At 33.7% G+C, this 16,911-nt stretch overlaps 1 protein-coding gene across 1 annotated transcript in view; it reads left to right on the top strand.

The window, feature by feature from the left end:
• igf2r (insulin-like growth factor 2 receptor) overlaps positions 1–16,911 on the top strand; it is a 131,786-nt gene that overhangs the window by 45,528 nt on the left and 69,347 nt on the right. The window contains exons 11-18 of the mRNA XM_030128409.1: positions 1,157–1,315; positions 3,893–4,036; positions 5,825–5,977; positions 6,904–7,041; positions 8,393–8,543; positions 11,317–11,485; positions 13,536–13,651; positions 16,252–16,411. Of these exons, the coding sequence (XP_029984269.1) occupies positions 1,157–1,315; positions 3,893–4,036; positions 5,825–5,977; positions 6,904–7,041; positions 8,393–8,543; positions 11,317–11,485; positions 13,536–13,651; positions 16,252–16,411 (1,190 nt within the window). The remainder of the gene's footprint in view (positions 1–1,156; positions 1,316–3,892; positions 4,037–5,824; positions 5,978–6,903; positions 7,042–8,392; positions 8,544–11,316; positions 11,486–13,535; positions 13,652–16,251; positions 16,412–16,911) is intronic.

Below are 16,911 nucleotides of genomic sequence, written 5' to 3' on the forward strand. Positions count from 1 at the left end.
TACATCTACAAACTCTACTTGAACATAACATGAACAAATATGAACAACCTGAAAATTCTTAAGAAAAATAAGTGCAGTTTTAGCAATATGACACTTTAGTTTGTCATTTGTACATGTGCATCGTAACTTACAGATCACAGCGGATCTACAAACACACAAAACATGTAATAACAGGCAGATTATTGGGAAAATTCTACATACTTCACTTAAGACATTTCAGGTTATTGAAGTTTTTTGTGAAAGGCTAGTCTGTAAATGTAAACATTTTTGTGTCATATTACCTTTTTTTTTTACACTAAAACAAAGAGAGAAATTGGTGGTTTTCTTTATTTATAGGTTAGAATGATAGTGTTTTACTGGTCTGACCCATTTTACATTGAATTGACCTAAAATGATTTTAACACCATTGATTGTTGATATCTTCAGTGTACTTTTTGCATTTCATAAATTCATCCCATGGGCCAGATTGGACCCTTGGGCGGGCCGGTTTTGGCGTGTTTGACACCTGTGCTTTAACCCTTTCATGCATGAATTATGAGAACCTTAATCAAGATTTTTTTTCCTGAGTGTTTTTATTCCTCTTTAGGCATGAAAAAAAAAAACAATGTGATTGAATTATTATTTTTTTTTTTTTAATCAACCTGTTTTTCATGGAGTTACAAAAATGTCCACTCAGCTACACCATGAATTTTATTCGTGAAGCAAAGAAACAGGTATTTAAAACCCAATATCATAAAGTGATATGAAAACAGTGAAATGAAACCATGTTTAATGCAGCTAATCTGATGTTTTCTCACATTTTAACATATTCTAATACTAGTTATTACTCACTTCATGGAGATAATATGCAAAAAATAACATATTAACAATTGATTTCCACTCAAGAACCAATCAAGAACAGCAAAGTTACAATAATGGTATGAATTGCAGTTTATGAGATGATGCATAAGTGTCCACTGTGTTGGCTGATATGGAACTAAAACAACTAAACCCATGAATATACAAGAGAACAGCTGGAGAAGAACTGTCCACTGGAGTGACCACTGTGCATGAAAGGGTTAAACCCTGTTATCATCATTTTTATATTTTTATATTGTTCATATAAAGTTCACCTTGTTTGAGAAATACTTCATAATTCTTCATAAATATCCTGCAGCCGGACAGGGGAATCCAGTCTTTGCAGGAGAGACCGACTGCACCTATTACTTCGACTGGGAGACGCCGTACGCCTGCATCAAAGAAAAGGAGGATCTGTTGTGTCGGGTCAGAGACGAAAACAAACATTATGACCTTTCACCTCTTACCAGGTATCCCGGTGAGTTTGTTTGGACTCGTCGGTCGTGTCACAGAAGGGTCATATCTGTGGCATTGTTCTGAGATGATATGTTTTATGTACAGGGTGACACAAAAAAACGGGAACTTTTTAACAATCCAATAAAACCAAGAGTGATGGAAGAAAAATATTTTATTCATAGTAATTGAAACCTTAAAACATGCCATTTAAGAAACAACTAGAAAAGCACTCGGAGAGCGCAGACCTCCGCCAAGCGCAAAAATTCCCCACATAATCGGTGATACAAATCCTACATTTATTTTTACCTCCGCCAAGGAGGTTATGTTTTTGTCAGGGTTTGTTTGTTTGTTTGTCTGTTTGTTTGTTTGTCTGTCCGTTAGTGTGCAACATAACTCAAAAAGTTATGGACAGATTTGGATGAAATTTTCAGGGTTTGTTGGAAATGGGATAAGGAAGAAATGATTAAATTTTGGTGGTGATCAGGGGTGGGGGGGCCCACGGGGGGGGCCACTGATCAGCCTTGGCGGAGGTCTGCGCTCTCCGAGTGCTTCTAGTTTAAAATAAAATCCGCCTTCTGGATCAGATCCAGATCAGCCTTTGAAATGTGATAGAGGACCCCATTGTCAATTCCTGAGTTAAATTTCATGAGTTTTGGTCAATAATTAAGCGAGATATTGGGAAACGAAAATTTTGGCCCCATTTACCACAATGTTAACGAAAATTTCAAAGTGATCCAGAATCCAGGATTTCTTCCGGATCACCCCCAAAAGTTAATCATTTCTTCCTTATCCCATTTCCAACAAACCCTGAAAATTTCATCAAAATCTGTCCATAACTTTTTGAGTTATGTTGCACACTAATGGACAGACAAACAGACAGACAGACAAACAAACAAACAAACAGACAAACAAACAAACAAACCCTGGCAAAAACATAACCTCCTTGGCGGAGGTAATGATGGAATTTTCATTTTTTTTAAAATTACAGGGTGACCCAAAAAAACGGGAATTTTTGAAGTGCGTATTGGCAGACATGAGCAGTGGCAGCACTGTGAGACAGTGACCTTGAGCAAGTAAACACACCCCCATTTTAGTAACCACTGGCGGCTGTGCGAGAATTGTTCGGTAACCGTGTGATCTCCAGATTCGGTAGCGTTCCCTGGCCCCCTAGATCGCCAGATTTGCCCGTTTGTGATTTTTTCGTGTGGGGCTATCTCAAGAGTAAAGTGTACACGACTCGACCAAGAACTCTGGATGAGTTAAAACAGAGAATTCAGGATGAAATTCCCAGTATCCCAGCTGAGATGTTGCAGCGGTCAATGAGGAATCTCAACAGCAGATTTCAAGAATGCATTCGTACAGGAGGACGCCATCTACAGGAAGGAATTTTTAAAAAATGAAAATTCCATCATTGTTTCTTAAATGGCATGTTTTAAGGTTTCAATTACTACGAATAAAATATTTTTCTTCCATCACTCTTGGTTTTATTGGATTGTTAAATAGTTCCCGTTTTTTTGTGTCACCCTGTATTTGTAGGAAATGTGTTTTCATGGCCCCTAATACTCAGCTAGTACCGTACTTTCCGGGCTGTAAGGCGCACCGGAATATAAGCCGCACCTGACTATAAGCCGCAGGTGTCCACGTTGTGACATGAGATATTTACACAGAAAGATGGTAAACAGAAAGATTATTTAAGTATTTATTTCCGTACCTTAACTGCTTTTTTCCAAACAGTACCTGTAACACGGCAGTAAAACGGCAGGAACTCTTTCTATCCAGGTTGAACTGCTGTTTCTGTAAAATGCAAACTGGGGATGGAATGATATGAAAATTTCATATCACGGTTACTGTGACCAAAATTATCACGGTGATCATTATTATCACGGTATTAATGAAATTGTGCTCCAAATGTTCAAAAAGTACTTATACACACACTGAAATAATTTAACCAAGTTGTATTTAAAAAAAATAAACAACAACAACAACAAAATAAATAAAATAATTGGCACAATGTACCCTTTGTTGCAGAAACATTCAAGTATTAACCCTTAGTGGTCTGAGCCTATTTTGTCTGTTTTTCAGTCCTTTTGATTTTGCCTTTATATACTATATAAACAAATGTTTACTATACCCATGTTTGGTATCTTTTTTTTATTTCAGCACAACATTTGTTTCATCTGCCTATTATTTTTTCACTTTAACCTACTATAAAAACATAAAAGGACAACAAACATAAAAACATATATATAAAATCTGATTTGAAAAATGTATATAATTTATTGCATAAATAACACAAAGATGCTTAACGAACCTTTTCAAAGATTTAAAAGGGAATATTAGTTCCAAATATTAGGTATAGAAAATTAAAATTGTAGTAAATTAAAACTGTACTCAAATATTTGACATAAAAGTAGATCTTTACATAGGCGTTTTCTCTGGAAAAGTGTGGTAATCAAACACGGTTATCATGATAATTAGAATTTAAACGATAATACTAACCGTTGGCAATTTTACTGTGGTTTATCGTTATACCAGTAATCATTACATCCCTAATACAAACCAAACCAAACGTCCTCTGTGTGTTTTCCTGTTTCCTCAGAGTCCAACATCTCTGGGAACTGGGAGGCGGTCGATGCTAAATCCACGCAGGACTCCAAGCGTTTCTACCTCAACGTTTGTCACAAAGTCCTGCAGGTGGGAGGGGCCGCCGGCTGCCCAGAGGACGCCGCCATCTGCGCCGTGGGTACGAACGTCCGCCATGTTTTCACATTTGTCTCTTATAATATTAGTGATAATGAAGTAGAGTCAAGAAATGGGAAACGCATTCAGAGCTCTGTGTTTGTGTTTGAGTCTGTTTGACCAGCTGTAAATGTAGTGTCATTAGATAACTTTTGTTGTGATTTGGCGTTATAAAACTGGATTTAATTTAGTTTTAGCTAGCATAGATAAACACAAAATTATGTATATATATATATATATATATATATATATATAAAATTAGATTTGATTTAGTTTTAGCTAGGATAGATAAGCACAGAATTATATATATATAAACTGGATTTAATTTAGTTTCAGCTAGGATAGATAAGGACAGAATTATATATATATATAAAACTGGATTTAATTTAGTTTTGGCTAGGATAGATAAGCACAGAATTAATTATATATATATATATATATATATATATATATATATATATATATATATATAACTGGATTTAATTTAGTTTTAGCTAGCATAGATAAGCACAAAATTATATATATATAAATTAGATTTGATTTAGTTTTAGCTAGGATAGATAAGCACGGAATTATATATATAGAAACTGGATTTAATTTAGTTTTAGCTAGGATAGATAAGCACAGAATTATTATATATAACATTAGATTTGATTTAGGTTTAGCTAGGATAGATAAGCACGGATATATATATATATAACTGGATTTAATTTAGTTTTAGCTAGCATAGATAAGCACAAAATTATATATATATAAAATTAGATTTGATTTAGTTTTAGCTAGGATAGATAAGCACGGAATTATATATATATATAAAACTGGATTTAATTTAGTTTTAGCTAGGATAGATAAGCACAGAATTATATATATATAACATTAGATTTGATTTAGTTTTAGCTAGGATAGATAAGCACAGAATTATATATATAAGTTTGGATGTGATTTAGTTTATTTTGGATAGATAAGGACAGATTTGTCCACTCTGTCGCTTAGATCAAAAGATACTAAAACTTATTGTTACTGATGTTTAAGTTCATTTATTTTCAGGATAAGGTCACTGGGCTGAGAAAAAGGAAAAGACACTTCTTGAACTGTATTTAAATGTATACATTGTATTGTATTAATAAAAAGAAAAGCTAAGTAAAAAGAAGAACTTATTAAATTTGATATGGTAGGTCTTAAGTTATGTTGCCATAAACTTGTTTGCTGTGTTTAAATGTGTCTGTTAAATGTCCAAACTGCAAAGAAAGGAACGTTAGTCGACTCAGTTCCACCTGTTCCAACCTGACATTTTATACTGAAATTCAGAAAAACAGATTATCGTTAACTTTGCAGCCCCCGCTGAGAAAAGGCTCGGAACGGTGGGAATCAAGGCGTTGGAGTAAATAAATACATTTTCCTAAATTCTAGGAATCACAAATTTTTGCTAGTATGCCTGTGAAATAGGCTGTAAATGGGCATTAAATTCTGCTCTAAGTAGTCTCAAAAAGGTCCTAAAAAGTCTTAAATTTAACATGTAGAAACCTGTAGGAGCTCTGGTGACATCACAATATGCAAATTAGATGAGTGCATTTACTCCCTTCATAAACTTTGGGTCATATCTAATGTATTTTCTCATTTACTGTATGACTTTATCTGTAACCACTTCCAAACTACAGCTGTTTGAAATGTTGAAATCAAAATGTAATATTTTGCACCTAAAGGTTTAGCACCAGGTTCAGACAGATCCTCATCATTATTTAGAGCTTATATTACTCCATTACTTTTGACTGATGGTGTGTGTGTTGTTCAGATAAGAGTAACGGGCCTATTAGCCTGGGAAGCTTCCTGTCGTCTCCACAGAAGACTAGAACAGGAAACGACATCCGACTGGTGTACACCAACGGAGACATCTGCAGCCACAAGATCAGAACACAGACAATTCTAACACTCAAGTGCAAACCAGGTGAGTGACGCAGACAGGTACTCCATTACAATGACACTAAAGGCTGTTCGGATTCTACTCCATTACTTTATTTTGTTCTTTTTTGTGCTTTATTAGGTATGTATACGGTGTGTATTTACTTCCATTTCCTGAAGATTTGTACAAATGCAAATCTGTGTTTTCTGCTTCATTAGTGTATTCTATTTACATTATTTATTATTGCTTTTATCTCTCCACACTTTCCTTTTTTTGTTTTTTGCTAGTGTTTTTGAAGAGTTTTTTTTATTTGTTATTATTATTATTATTATTATTATTATTATTATTAATATTATTATTAATATTATTATTGTATTATTTATACACATTTTTTACATAACTGAACTCTTGTGGCCAAATAATTCCCCTTGTGCATCAGTAAAGTTTGTCTAAGTGGAAGTTCTGCTCTGGATTTAACTGATCATCTGTTGTGATGATGCTGCTGTTTTCAGACATTTGATTCACTCCTTCTTTCTTCTTCTTCTTCTCCTCCTCCGTCTCTTTCTTCTTCTTCTCCTTCTCTTCCTTTTCCTCTTTCTTCTTCTCCTTCTCTACCTCCTTCTCCTATTTCTCCTCCTCTTTCTCCTCCTCCTCTTTCTTCTCCTTCTCCTCCTTCTCCTTCTCTTCTTCCTCTTCTTCTCCTCCTCCTTCTCCTCTTTCTCCTTCTTCTCTTCTTCCTCTTCTTCTCCTTCTCTTTCTCCTTCTCCTTCTCTTCTTCCTCTTCTTCTCCTCCTCCTCCTTCTTCTCTTTCTCCTTCTCTTCTTCCTTCTTCTTCTCCTCCTTCTCTTTCTTCCCCTTCTTCTCCTCCTCCTCCTCCTTCTCCTTCTTCTCTTTCTTCCTCTTCTCCTCCTCCTCCTTCTCTTTTTTCTTCTTCTCCTCCTTCTCCTCCTCCTCCTCCTCCCTCCTCGTAGGGGATCATGAGAGCGCTCCCGTCCTCCGCAGCGTTTCGTCTGATGGTTGCGTCTATGAGCTGGAGTGGTACACCGCCGCCGCCTGCGTCCTGTCAAAGACGCAGGGAGACGACTGTAAAGTGAAGGACGAACAGGCCGGTAAGAGGACGCGTCACATGTTCAGTGTGTCCGCTCAGATCATGCCCTCAGATGTACAGAAACAGGTGAACGCAGAGATGCACAGTGGAAAAACGGTTTTGGATCTCAGGAGGATGTATCCATATTTAAAGTAGATATTGTCAACACATATGTGGCAAAGCCCCCCCCCCCCCCCCAAAAGCTCTTTCCTTTCTATATTTTCCTCTCAAATTTTTTATGAAGTTTTGAAATATTAAAAAATGTGTCTTTACATATTGATCCATATTTTAATGGTTTCTAACATGTAAATGGTTACAGATATTAATATAATATTAGTAAAACCGCTTTTTCCTGTGATGGACCTTGGTCATGGAACAATTTGCAAAACTCACTTCAGCTTCAGCATTTCATTACCTCGGGTGAATTCAAATCTCTTCTGTCAAACTGTCTAACAGAAGTGTGCAACTGCTTTTCTTAAACTGGTTTTTAGCGTTTTAGCCATTTTATGTTGTCTTAATTGTCTGTAGTTTTATACTCTGTTAGTTCATTTGTATCGTACTGATGTGCCTCTTGGTCAGGTCTCCCTCGAAGAAGAGATTTCATCTTAAGGGACTTCCTGCTTAAATAAAGATGAACCCTTTCATGCACAGTGGTCACTCCAGTGGACAGTTACTCTCCAGCTGTTCTCTTGTATATTCATGGGTTTTGTTGTTTTAGTTCCATATCAACCAACACAGTGGACACTTATGCATCATCTCATGAACTGCAATTCATACCATTATTGTAACTTTGCTGTTCTTGAGTGGAAATCAGTTGTTAATATTTATTTTTTTGCATATTATCTCCATGAAGTGCGTAATAACTAGAGTTAGAATGTGTTAAAATGTGAGAAAACATCAGATTAGCTGCATTAAACATGGTTTCATTTCACTGTTTTCATATCACTTTATGATATTGGGTTTTAAATCCATCTTTTTTTGCTTCAAGAATAAAATTCATGGTGTAGCTGAGTGGACATTTTTGTAACTCCATGAAAAACAGGTTGATTTAAAAAAAAAAAAAAAAAAAAAAAAAAATCACATTGTTTTTTTTCCATGCCTAAAGAGGAATAAAAACACTCAGGAAAAAAAAAATCTTGATTAAGGTTCTCATAATTCATGCATGAAAGGGTTAAATAAATAAAAATAAATAAATCGTTCTTATTGATCACTGACAGAAGTCATATCTGGACTTGGATTGAATTAGTCGAGTTCTCCTCCAATCAAAGTCCCGCCCACTTTTATTGGAAACAGCCCAGGCTCATCATCCCTTCATCGCTTTATTTTAATCATCCTCTGTTTTTTTTTTGTTTGTTTGTTTGTTTTTTTCGTAGGTTTTTCTTTCGACTTGTCTCCTCTGTCCAAAGCTGACGGTGGTTTCTACAATCTGACCAGCGGCAACTACGATTACTACATCAACGTCTGCGGTCCCGTCAAAGCCGCCAACTGTCCTGAAAAGGCTGGAGCGTGTCAGGTGGAGAAGAGGTAGGACGTTAGGAGTTAAACCTGCTCATATCTGTCCATGTGATGGGATTGTTTGGTGTTTTTATTCAGGTTTGCTCTTAAACGTTCAATAACAAAGGGTTCGGCACAGCGTTGGACTAGAGCAGGGGTGTCAAACATACGACCCGTGGACCAAAACTGACCCACAAACGTTCCGATCTGGCCTGTGGGTGAATTAGCAAAGTGCAAAAATGACACTGAAGATATTAACAGTCAATGGTGTCGAACTGGTTTTACTTCAGGTTCCACATACAGAATAATATGTCCTCAAGTAGAATAAGAATTTTCTTTTTGGTTTAATGTGAAAATAATATTAATTATGCCAATAAATAATGACAACTCCAATTTTTTTTTCTTTGTTACATGTGCAAAAAAATAAATAGAATAAAAGAATATAAAAAATAACATTGAATTCTAAAAATATTTACCTTTACAAACTATCCTTTAACAATAAAATGTGAAAATTAATAAAATTCTGCCTGTTACTAAATGTTTTGTACATTTATAGCTCCAATTGGTAATACACGTGTATAAACGAGAAGTTGCACTCAATTTTCTAAAGAAATGTCAGTTTTTTCAGGTTATTTACCTCTTTTCTGTTTTGATAGTTTGCAATTGTAAAGATTTTCATAATTTCATGAAAATATTTCCAAATTTTCTTTTTGGTTTAATGTGGAAAAAACAAAAACATCATTACATAATGCCTATAAATAATGACAATTCCAATTTTTTAGTGCAAAAAAAGAACATAAAATTCTGAAACTAGAAAAGCACTCGGAAAGCGCAGACCTCTGCCAAAGCAGATCACCAAAATTTAATCATTTGTTCCTTGTGCCAGTATCAACATTTCCTGAAATTTTTATCCAAATCCATCCATAAGTTTTTGAGTTATCTTGCACACAGACAGACAGACAAACCAACGCTAGCAAAAACATGACCTTCTTGGCGGAGGTAAATATTTACATTTACAAACTATCCTTTAACAATGAAATGTAAAAATTCATAAAATTCTGTCTGTTACTAAATGTTTTGTACATTTATAGCTCCAATCAGTAATACACGTGTATAAATGATAAGCTGAGGCACAACAGTCTTAAAATTGCACTGTTTCTAAAGAAATTTTTAAATTGTTTTGTTTTGATAGTTTGTAAATGTAAAGATTTTCATAATTTCATGAAAATATTTACAAATTTTCCAAATTTTCTTTTTTGTTTAATGTGGAAAAAACAAAAACATGGTAACATTAAGCCTATAAATAATGACAACTCCAATTTTTTCTTTGTTTTAGTGCAAAAAAGGAACACAAAATTCTAAAAGTAGAAATACGCTTGGAAAGTGCAGACCTCCACCAAGGCAGATCACCAAAATTTAATCATTTGTTCCTTGTGCCAGTATCAACATTTCCTGAAATTTTTATCCAAATCCATCCATAAGTTTTTGAGTTATCTTGCACACAGACAGACAGACAAACCAACGCTAGCAAAAACATAACCTTCTTGGCGGAGGTAAATATTTACATTTACAAATTATCCTTTAACAATACAATGTAAAAATTCATAAAATTCTGTCTGTTACTAAATGTTTTGTACATTTATAGCTCCAATCAGTAATACACGTGTATAAATGATAAGTTGAGGCACAACAGTCTTAAAATTGCACTAATTTTTCTAAATACATTTTATATTTTTTTTGTTTTGATAGTTTGTAAATGTAAAGATTTTCATAATTTCTTGAAAATATTTACAAATTTTCTTTTTTGTTTAATGTGGAAAAAACAAAAACATGGTAACATTATGCCTATAAATAAAGACAACTCCAAGTTTTTCCTTGTTTTAGTGCAAAAAAAACCCATTAAAATATGAAATTATTTACATTAACAGACTATCCTTTTTTTAGTCATAAAATGTGAACAACCTGAACATATATGAACAACCTGAAATGTCTAAAGAAAATTAAGTGCAAATGTTTTGTGTATCCATTTATATTGTTATTTATTGTTATATTTATATTGTATTTATGTATAAATGGTAACTTCAGGCATAATGTTGTTAAAATTCCACTTATTTTTCTTAGGAAATTTTAATTTTTTTAGGTTATTCACATCTTTTTTTGTTCGGATAGTTTGTACATATAAATATTTAAAAATTTAATGTTTTTTTTTTTTTTGCACTAAAACAGAGACAAATTTGAAGTTGTCATTATTTATAGGCTGTTACGTTATTATTTTACTGTTCCGACCCACTGGTGATCAAATTAGGCTGAATGTGGAACCTGAAAAAAATGAGTTTGACAATTACACCCATAATCTCATCGTCACATCCCAATATCCTGTTATGCATCTTCTAATTGTAAAAAATCTGGATTCAAATATGATAATACAGTTGGTTTAATTAAAATATTGAAGGTTTTATCAGTGCAATTCTGGATAACAAAAAAATGACAAGTACAGTAGATCAACAAAGAGAAAAATAAACAGAATGTCCTTTTGTGGTTTGATGTTTTTGGTTTATTTAAGTGATTGCAGAGCAGTACTGAGAGTAATCCTGATGTAACGTATTGGAAATATGATAAAACAATAGAATCTGGTTGCAATTATTCCGTTTTTATGTTCATCTTGGGGATAGAATAAGACAAAACTAGGATGAGAACATGTGCTTCTTCTGTAAACATGTCCAAACTTTATTTCCGCTTTCATGGAAGATGATGATGATGATGATAATTCAGGACTCTGTTACGTTCCTCTTTTCCTTTTCAGTTCGTGGAGCCTTGGTGAAGCCAACTCCCATCTGTTGTATTATGACGGCCTCATCCAGCTGATATACAAAAACGGCTCCCAGTACAACAACAAACAACACACTCACAGATCCACACTCATATCTTTCCTCTGTGATCCAGAGGCCGGAGCTGGAAGACCCGAGTTCCAGGTAAAACAGCTGCGTTCCGCTTCATCTTCAGTGTTGAAATGGGTCTAGTGTTCGCTTTTTTTTAACACATACTGGATCTGCATATGTTTGTTATGTGGTGCATTCAACCCTTTAACCCCTGACGTGTCTGTGGTGAGCGTTCTGAATGTATGATTTTTTTTTGTTTTTTTTTTGGATAAAGGTCAAAACAGAAACTACTGGGCCAAAATTCTTATTTTATTCTTCTTTTTTTTTTTTTAACTACATTTTAGCTCATTTATTTGCATATTTTTTCCACATTATTTTAGTATTTTTAAATATTTTATTCATTTTTGTTCATTTAGTTGCTGTCCCTGGCCTGATTTAAAAAAGAAAAAGAACCAAAACAGAAACTACTGGGCCAAAATTAAAATTCTTGTTGCTTATTTTATTCTTTTTTTTTTTTTTTTTAACTTCATTTTAGTTCATTTATTGGAGTATTTTTTCATGTTATGTAGTATTTTGTAAATATTTTATTCGTTTTTGTTCATTTAGATGCTGATATTGTTTTTTTTTCTACATTTTGTTTTTCATTTAATATTTTTTTCTCCAGTTTTGTTCAGTTTATGGTTTATTTTGTTCATGTTATTTATTATTTTGCGGTTTATTATTTATTTTTGTTCATTTTATTGGTCACTTTGGTTGTTTTTGTCCATTTTGTTTCTCATTTTATTTGTTTTTTTCAACCATATAACTGCTTTTTTTGGAGTTCAGCCAGGTGTCAAAAAGCCCCTGGACTGATTTAGACAAAAAAAAAGAACCAAAACAGAAACTACTGGGCCCAAATTCAAATACTTTTTTTTTTAACTTCATTTTAGTTCATTTATTGGAGTATTTTTTCATGTTATGTAGTATTTTGTAAATATTTTAGTCATTTTTGTTCATTTCGTTGCTTATATTGTTTAATTTTCTACATTTTGTTTTTCATTTGATAATTTTTTTTCTATAATTATGTTCAGTTTGTGGTTTATTTTGTTCATGTTACGTATTAATTTGTCAGTTTATTATTCATTTTTGTTCATTTTGTTGCTCATTTTATTTTTTTTAAATTTTATTTTTTACTGTATAACTACTTTTTGGAGTTCAACCAGGTGTCAAAAAGCAGCTGGACTGATTTAGAGAAAAGAAACAAAACAGAAACTACAGGCCCAAATTCAAATACTTGTTGCTTTTTTTTTTTTTTTTTTTTTTACTTCATTTTAGTTCATTTATTTGCGTATTTTTTCCACATTATTTAGTATTTCGTAAATATTTTATTCGTTTTTGTTTATTTAGTCGCTTATATTGTTTATTTTTCTACATTTTCTTTTTCATTTGATAATTTTTTCTTCAATTTTGTTCATGTTACTTCTTATTTTGTTGGTTTATTATCCATTTTTGTTCATTTTATTGATCACTTTGGCTGTTTTTGTTCATTTTGTTGCTCATTTTATTTATTTATTTATTTATTTTACTGTGTAACTACTTTTTGGAGTTCAACCAGGTGTCAAAAAGCAGCTGGACTGATTTAGAAAAAAAAAAAAAAAAGAACCAAAACAGAAACTACAGGCCCAAATTCAAATACTTGTTGCTTATTTTATTTTATTTTTTTTAACTTCATTTTAGTTCATTTATTTGCGTATTTTTTCCCACATTATTTAGTATTTTGTAAATATTTTATTCATTTTTGTTTATTTAGTCGCTTATATTGTTTATTTTTCTACATTTTCTTTTTCATTTGATAATTTTTTCTTCAATTTTGTTCATGTTACTTCTTATTTTGTTGGTTTATTATCCATTTTTGTTCATTTTACTGATCACTTTGGCTGTTTTTGTTCATTTTGTTGCTCATTTTATTTGTTTTTTTTCGACCATGTAACTGCTGTTTGGACAAGCACATACTCACAGCAGCTTTTATGAACCTGAATCAGACACATATTCACAGCAGCACCTTTACCTGGAATCATGACTCAAGGGTTAAAGGGCTAAAGCAGCTATGCAATTAATTAATAAATCTCTTCTTTTTCTCATTCTTCTTTTTTTCTGAGCTCAGGTTGAGGATGACTACACGTATAACTTCCGCTGGTATACATCTTACGCTTGTCCTGAAAGGCCTCATGAGTGTTTGGTGACCGATCCCGATACTCTGCACCAGTACGACTTATCCAGGTAATGAACGGCTACATGTAAACGATCAGAACACAGCAAATATAAAACAACATTCATCATCGTCTCTTCATAATGTGATCTTGATTTTTGCTTTAATTTGTCTCATTCAGTGAGTTTTAGAAATAATCCTTGTACTGTTGGATCTGTTTCGTGTTAGCTTAGCACTACAAAGTTTGTCGCATTGGTCTGTTATTTTCTTAAATTATTCCTGACATACGCTCAGACTGTTAGACTGGTTTACATATTTGCACATTTTACAGTCACGGAAAAAATTATTAGACCATCCAAAGTCATCAAAAATAATGGTTCTGCAATCCAGTCCTAACTCCTGTGTGTATCATGTGACTAAAACAGACAGAAAAGAAAACATGGAATGTCTAAAAGCACTGTTTTTGTCAGTACAATGCCATAGATACTGATGGAAGAACTGAAGTGATTTTGGTTATTATCAAGAAAACATGTTAAATGGATAGATATCAGCTCTGAAATTAAACTACTATGAGCTATTTTTGTTGTTATCATTATATTTGTCCAAACAAATGGACCTTTAGTTGGAGCAGGCATTAAAATGAACAAAAAATTTAAGAAAACAAGGGGTGGTGTAATAGTTTTTTCCACAGTTGTAAGTGTTTGTTGTTTGAGTTGTGTTTTGTTTTCCAAAAAATTGTTTTGTTGCGCTTTTAGCTGACCTGCTTCTGTTTATGCAGATGTATAGAATGTCTATATTGCTACGAGGTGTTACCATGGCAACAGAGACGGTACCAGGGCAAGTCAGGAGTAAGAGGGTCTCCACTGGAATCACCACTTTTGCAAATGCATAAAAGGACTTTCCCCCCTTTTTCTGTAGCTATGTAGGCTGTATTTAGCTAATTACCCGAACATTGTGTTTTCTGTTAACATATACTGTATAATATAGACATAGACAGACTTTATTTGTCATTACAGGTTTACACCTAAAATGAAATTTCGATGCAGTTGGCTCAGGAGGCAGCAGTATATATATTGTTTATTGTTTATTGTTCATTCGCATGTATATGTCGAGGCCCAAAACGGAATCTGGCCCGATTCAGAATCGGGCCGGCCCAGAATGGAATTCTATTCTAGGCCGGCCTAGAATGGAATCCTGCTGCTATAATGTTATTTTTATACCATGTTTAATGCAAATGATCCATAATTCCATAATTTGTCATAATTTTACATTTTCAGTCTCACATACCTTGAGTAACTATTGTCAATTTCAGTCGATTTCACTGTACCATATATTGGTGGGGAGTACCACTAGGTTCTATTTGTAAATAAAGTGTATTATAGTTTACAATTAAAATGTTGTTTGTTTCATTTTTTTTTCACATATTTGCAAATTCCATGTATTGATTTTTGTAATAATTTAGATCATTTGCATTAAACATGGTATAAAAATAACATTATAGCAGCAGGATTCCATTCTAGGCCGGCCTAGAATAGAATTCTATTCTGGGCCGGCCCGATTCTGAATCGGGCCAGATTCCGTTTTGGGCCTCGACATATACAAGACAATAATAATAATAACAGTAAAAGACATGCCGGGAAGCCAAAAACCAAAGTGGTTTATCGTGGGCCTCCCCAAAGACTTGAAATAAAGAAAGTACTTACAGTGTCTAATATGATATACAATCATAAATAAACAAAATTAATTAAAAGAAGGAAATACGTCAAAAACAAAACAAAAAAATAAATAAATAAATACATCGTAAGCAGTGCACGTAGAAATGAATAAGAATTGACAAAACTATGAAATGAAATTCTATACAAGATAGAATAAATATATTTATAAAAACTATGTGTTATGTATAAAAATAATAAGTCAAGTATTGCTTCCTGTGTATTATAAATCTAGTGATGTGGGCAGGAAATGCATCAGTCTTATAGTCATGCTTTGTTTGGATAAGGAAATAATTTATAAAACACTTTAACAGGGCTCATATTTGTCTAAACCCACTTTTATTATAATTGTCTTTGGTTCATTTCTTTGTGTATTTGGACCCTAATAGTTCATACAGTTTGAATTTGAACCCTCCAGCTGCTGCAAAACTATCTTTATATTTATTCCGGCAAAAAATCAAGTGGATTTCTACAACCTGTTTTAATTCCTGCGTAATTTGTTACATTTTATAACTAGTTACGTCACGACATTTGCACATATAAGGTCCAGACTTCAGACGAACATGTCTCCAGTACGACATAATTGTTTGTCAGCAGCAGCAGTTGTAGTAAAAACTGAAAATATGTCCAAACTTGGAGCCGATTACCTAAAATGTTCAGTTGTTGGTTGAACGGGACAGAGCAGCACAGCCAACAACCTGGAGGGGGCGGGGCCTGAAGTGGCTCATGTGCATTTAAAGGGCCAGCGCTCCAAACCACCTTTCTGGTGTCATTACTCAGAAATAGGGTTGAAGATGGACCTGTGGAGTTGAATGAATGAAGAATTCAGACCCAAGCAGAGCATTTACAGTTTATGGAGACCACAGGGAAATGTTGGAAAATGAAGAATTCCATTTAAAAAAGCTCAATATCACTCCTTTAAATGACTCACCTAACCAGTCTTCTTCTTCTGCCTTCAGCTTGTCGCGCTCCTCCTCCAGGAGTAACTGGCAGGCCATGGATTTGTCCGACATCGGAAACCGGAAGAAGTACTACATCAACATCTGTCGACCTCTAAACCCCGTCCTGGGCTGCGACCGCCACGCCTCCGTGTGTCAGATGAAGTACACGAGTGACCAGGTCTGTAGCAGCCAGAATGTTCTCTCAACAATGAACAGTACATTTTAAGGAAATATGGATGTTTATAAACTATATGGTCATTAAAAATAAAGTTGTCTTCAACAGAGGGGTGGTGGTGGCAGGTTTAAATAAAAGAAAAAAAATGAATAAACTATGTGGACAAAAGTATTGGGACACATCATGTCTACAGCTGTAAAATGTCCTGTTCATGAGGATTAGAGATAAAAATATCAATATTTCCTTAAAGTTCAATTGAAGATTTTTTTTCCTAAGTGAGATGGGAAGAAAGTAGCTGGTTTGCTGTGGTAAAAAAAAAATATTGTTCACAGTCAGAGCACGAAAAGTATTTTTGAAACTTAGAGATAGAACATTTAAAATCATCATCATAGATAAAAAAAATAACAAACTAACCAGTGCAATGATATTTATCCCAATATAAAACTATATTCTGACATTTGTCATTATTGTTTTGTATCCCAGACCCCTGTTAGAAAAGAAAC

Source organism: Sphaeramia orbicularis, chromosome 24 (assembly GCF_902148855.1).
Source record: "Sphaeramia orbicularis chromosome 24, fSphaOr1.1, whole genome shotgun sequence".
Taxonomy (NCBI): Eukaryota; Metazoa; Chordata; class Actinopteri; order Kurtiformes; family Apogonidae; genus Sphaeramia; species Sphaeramia orbicularis.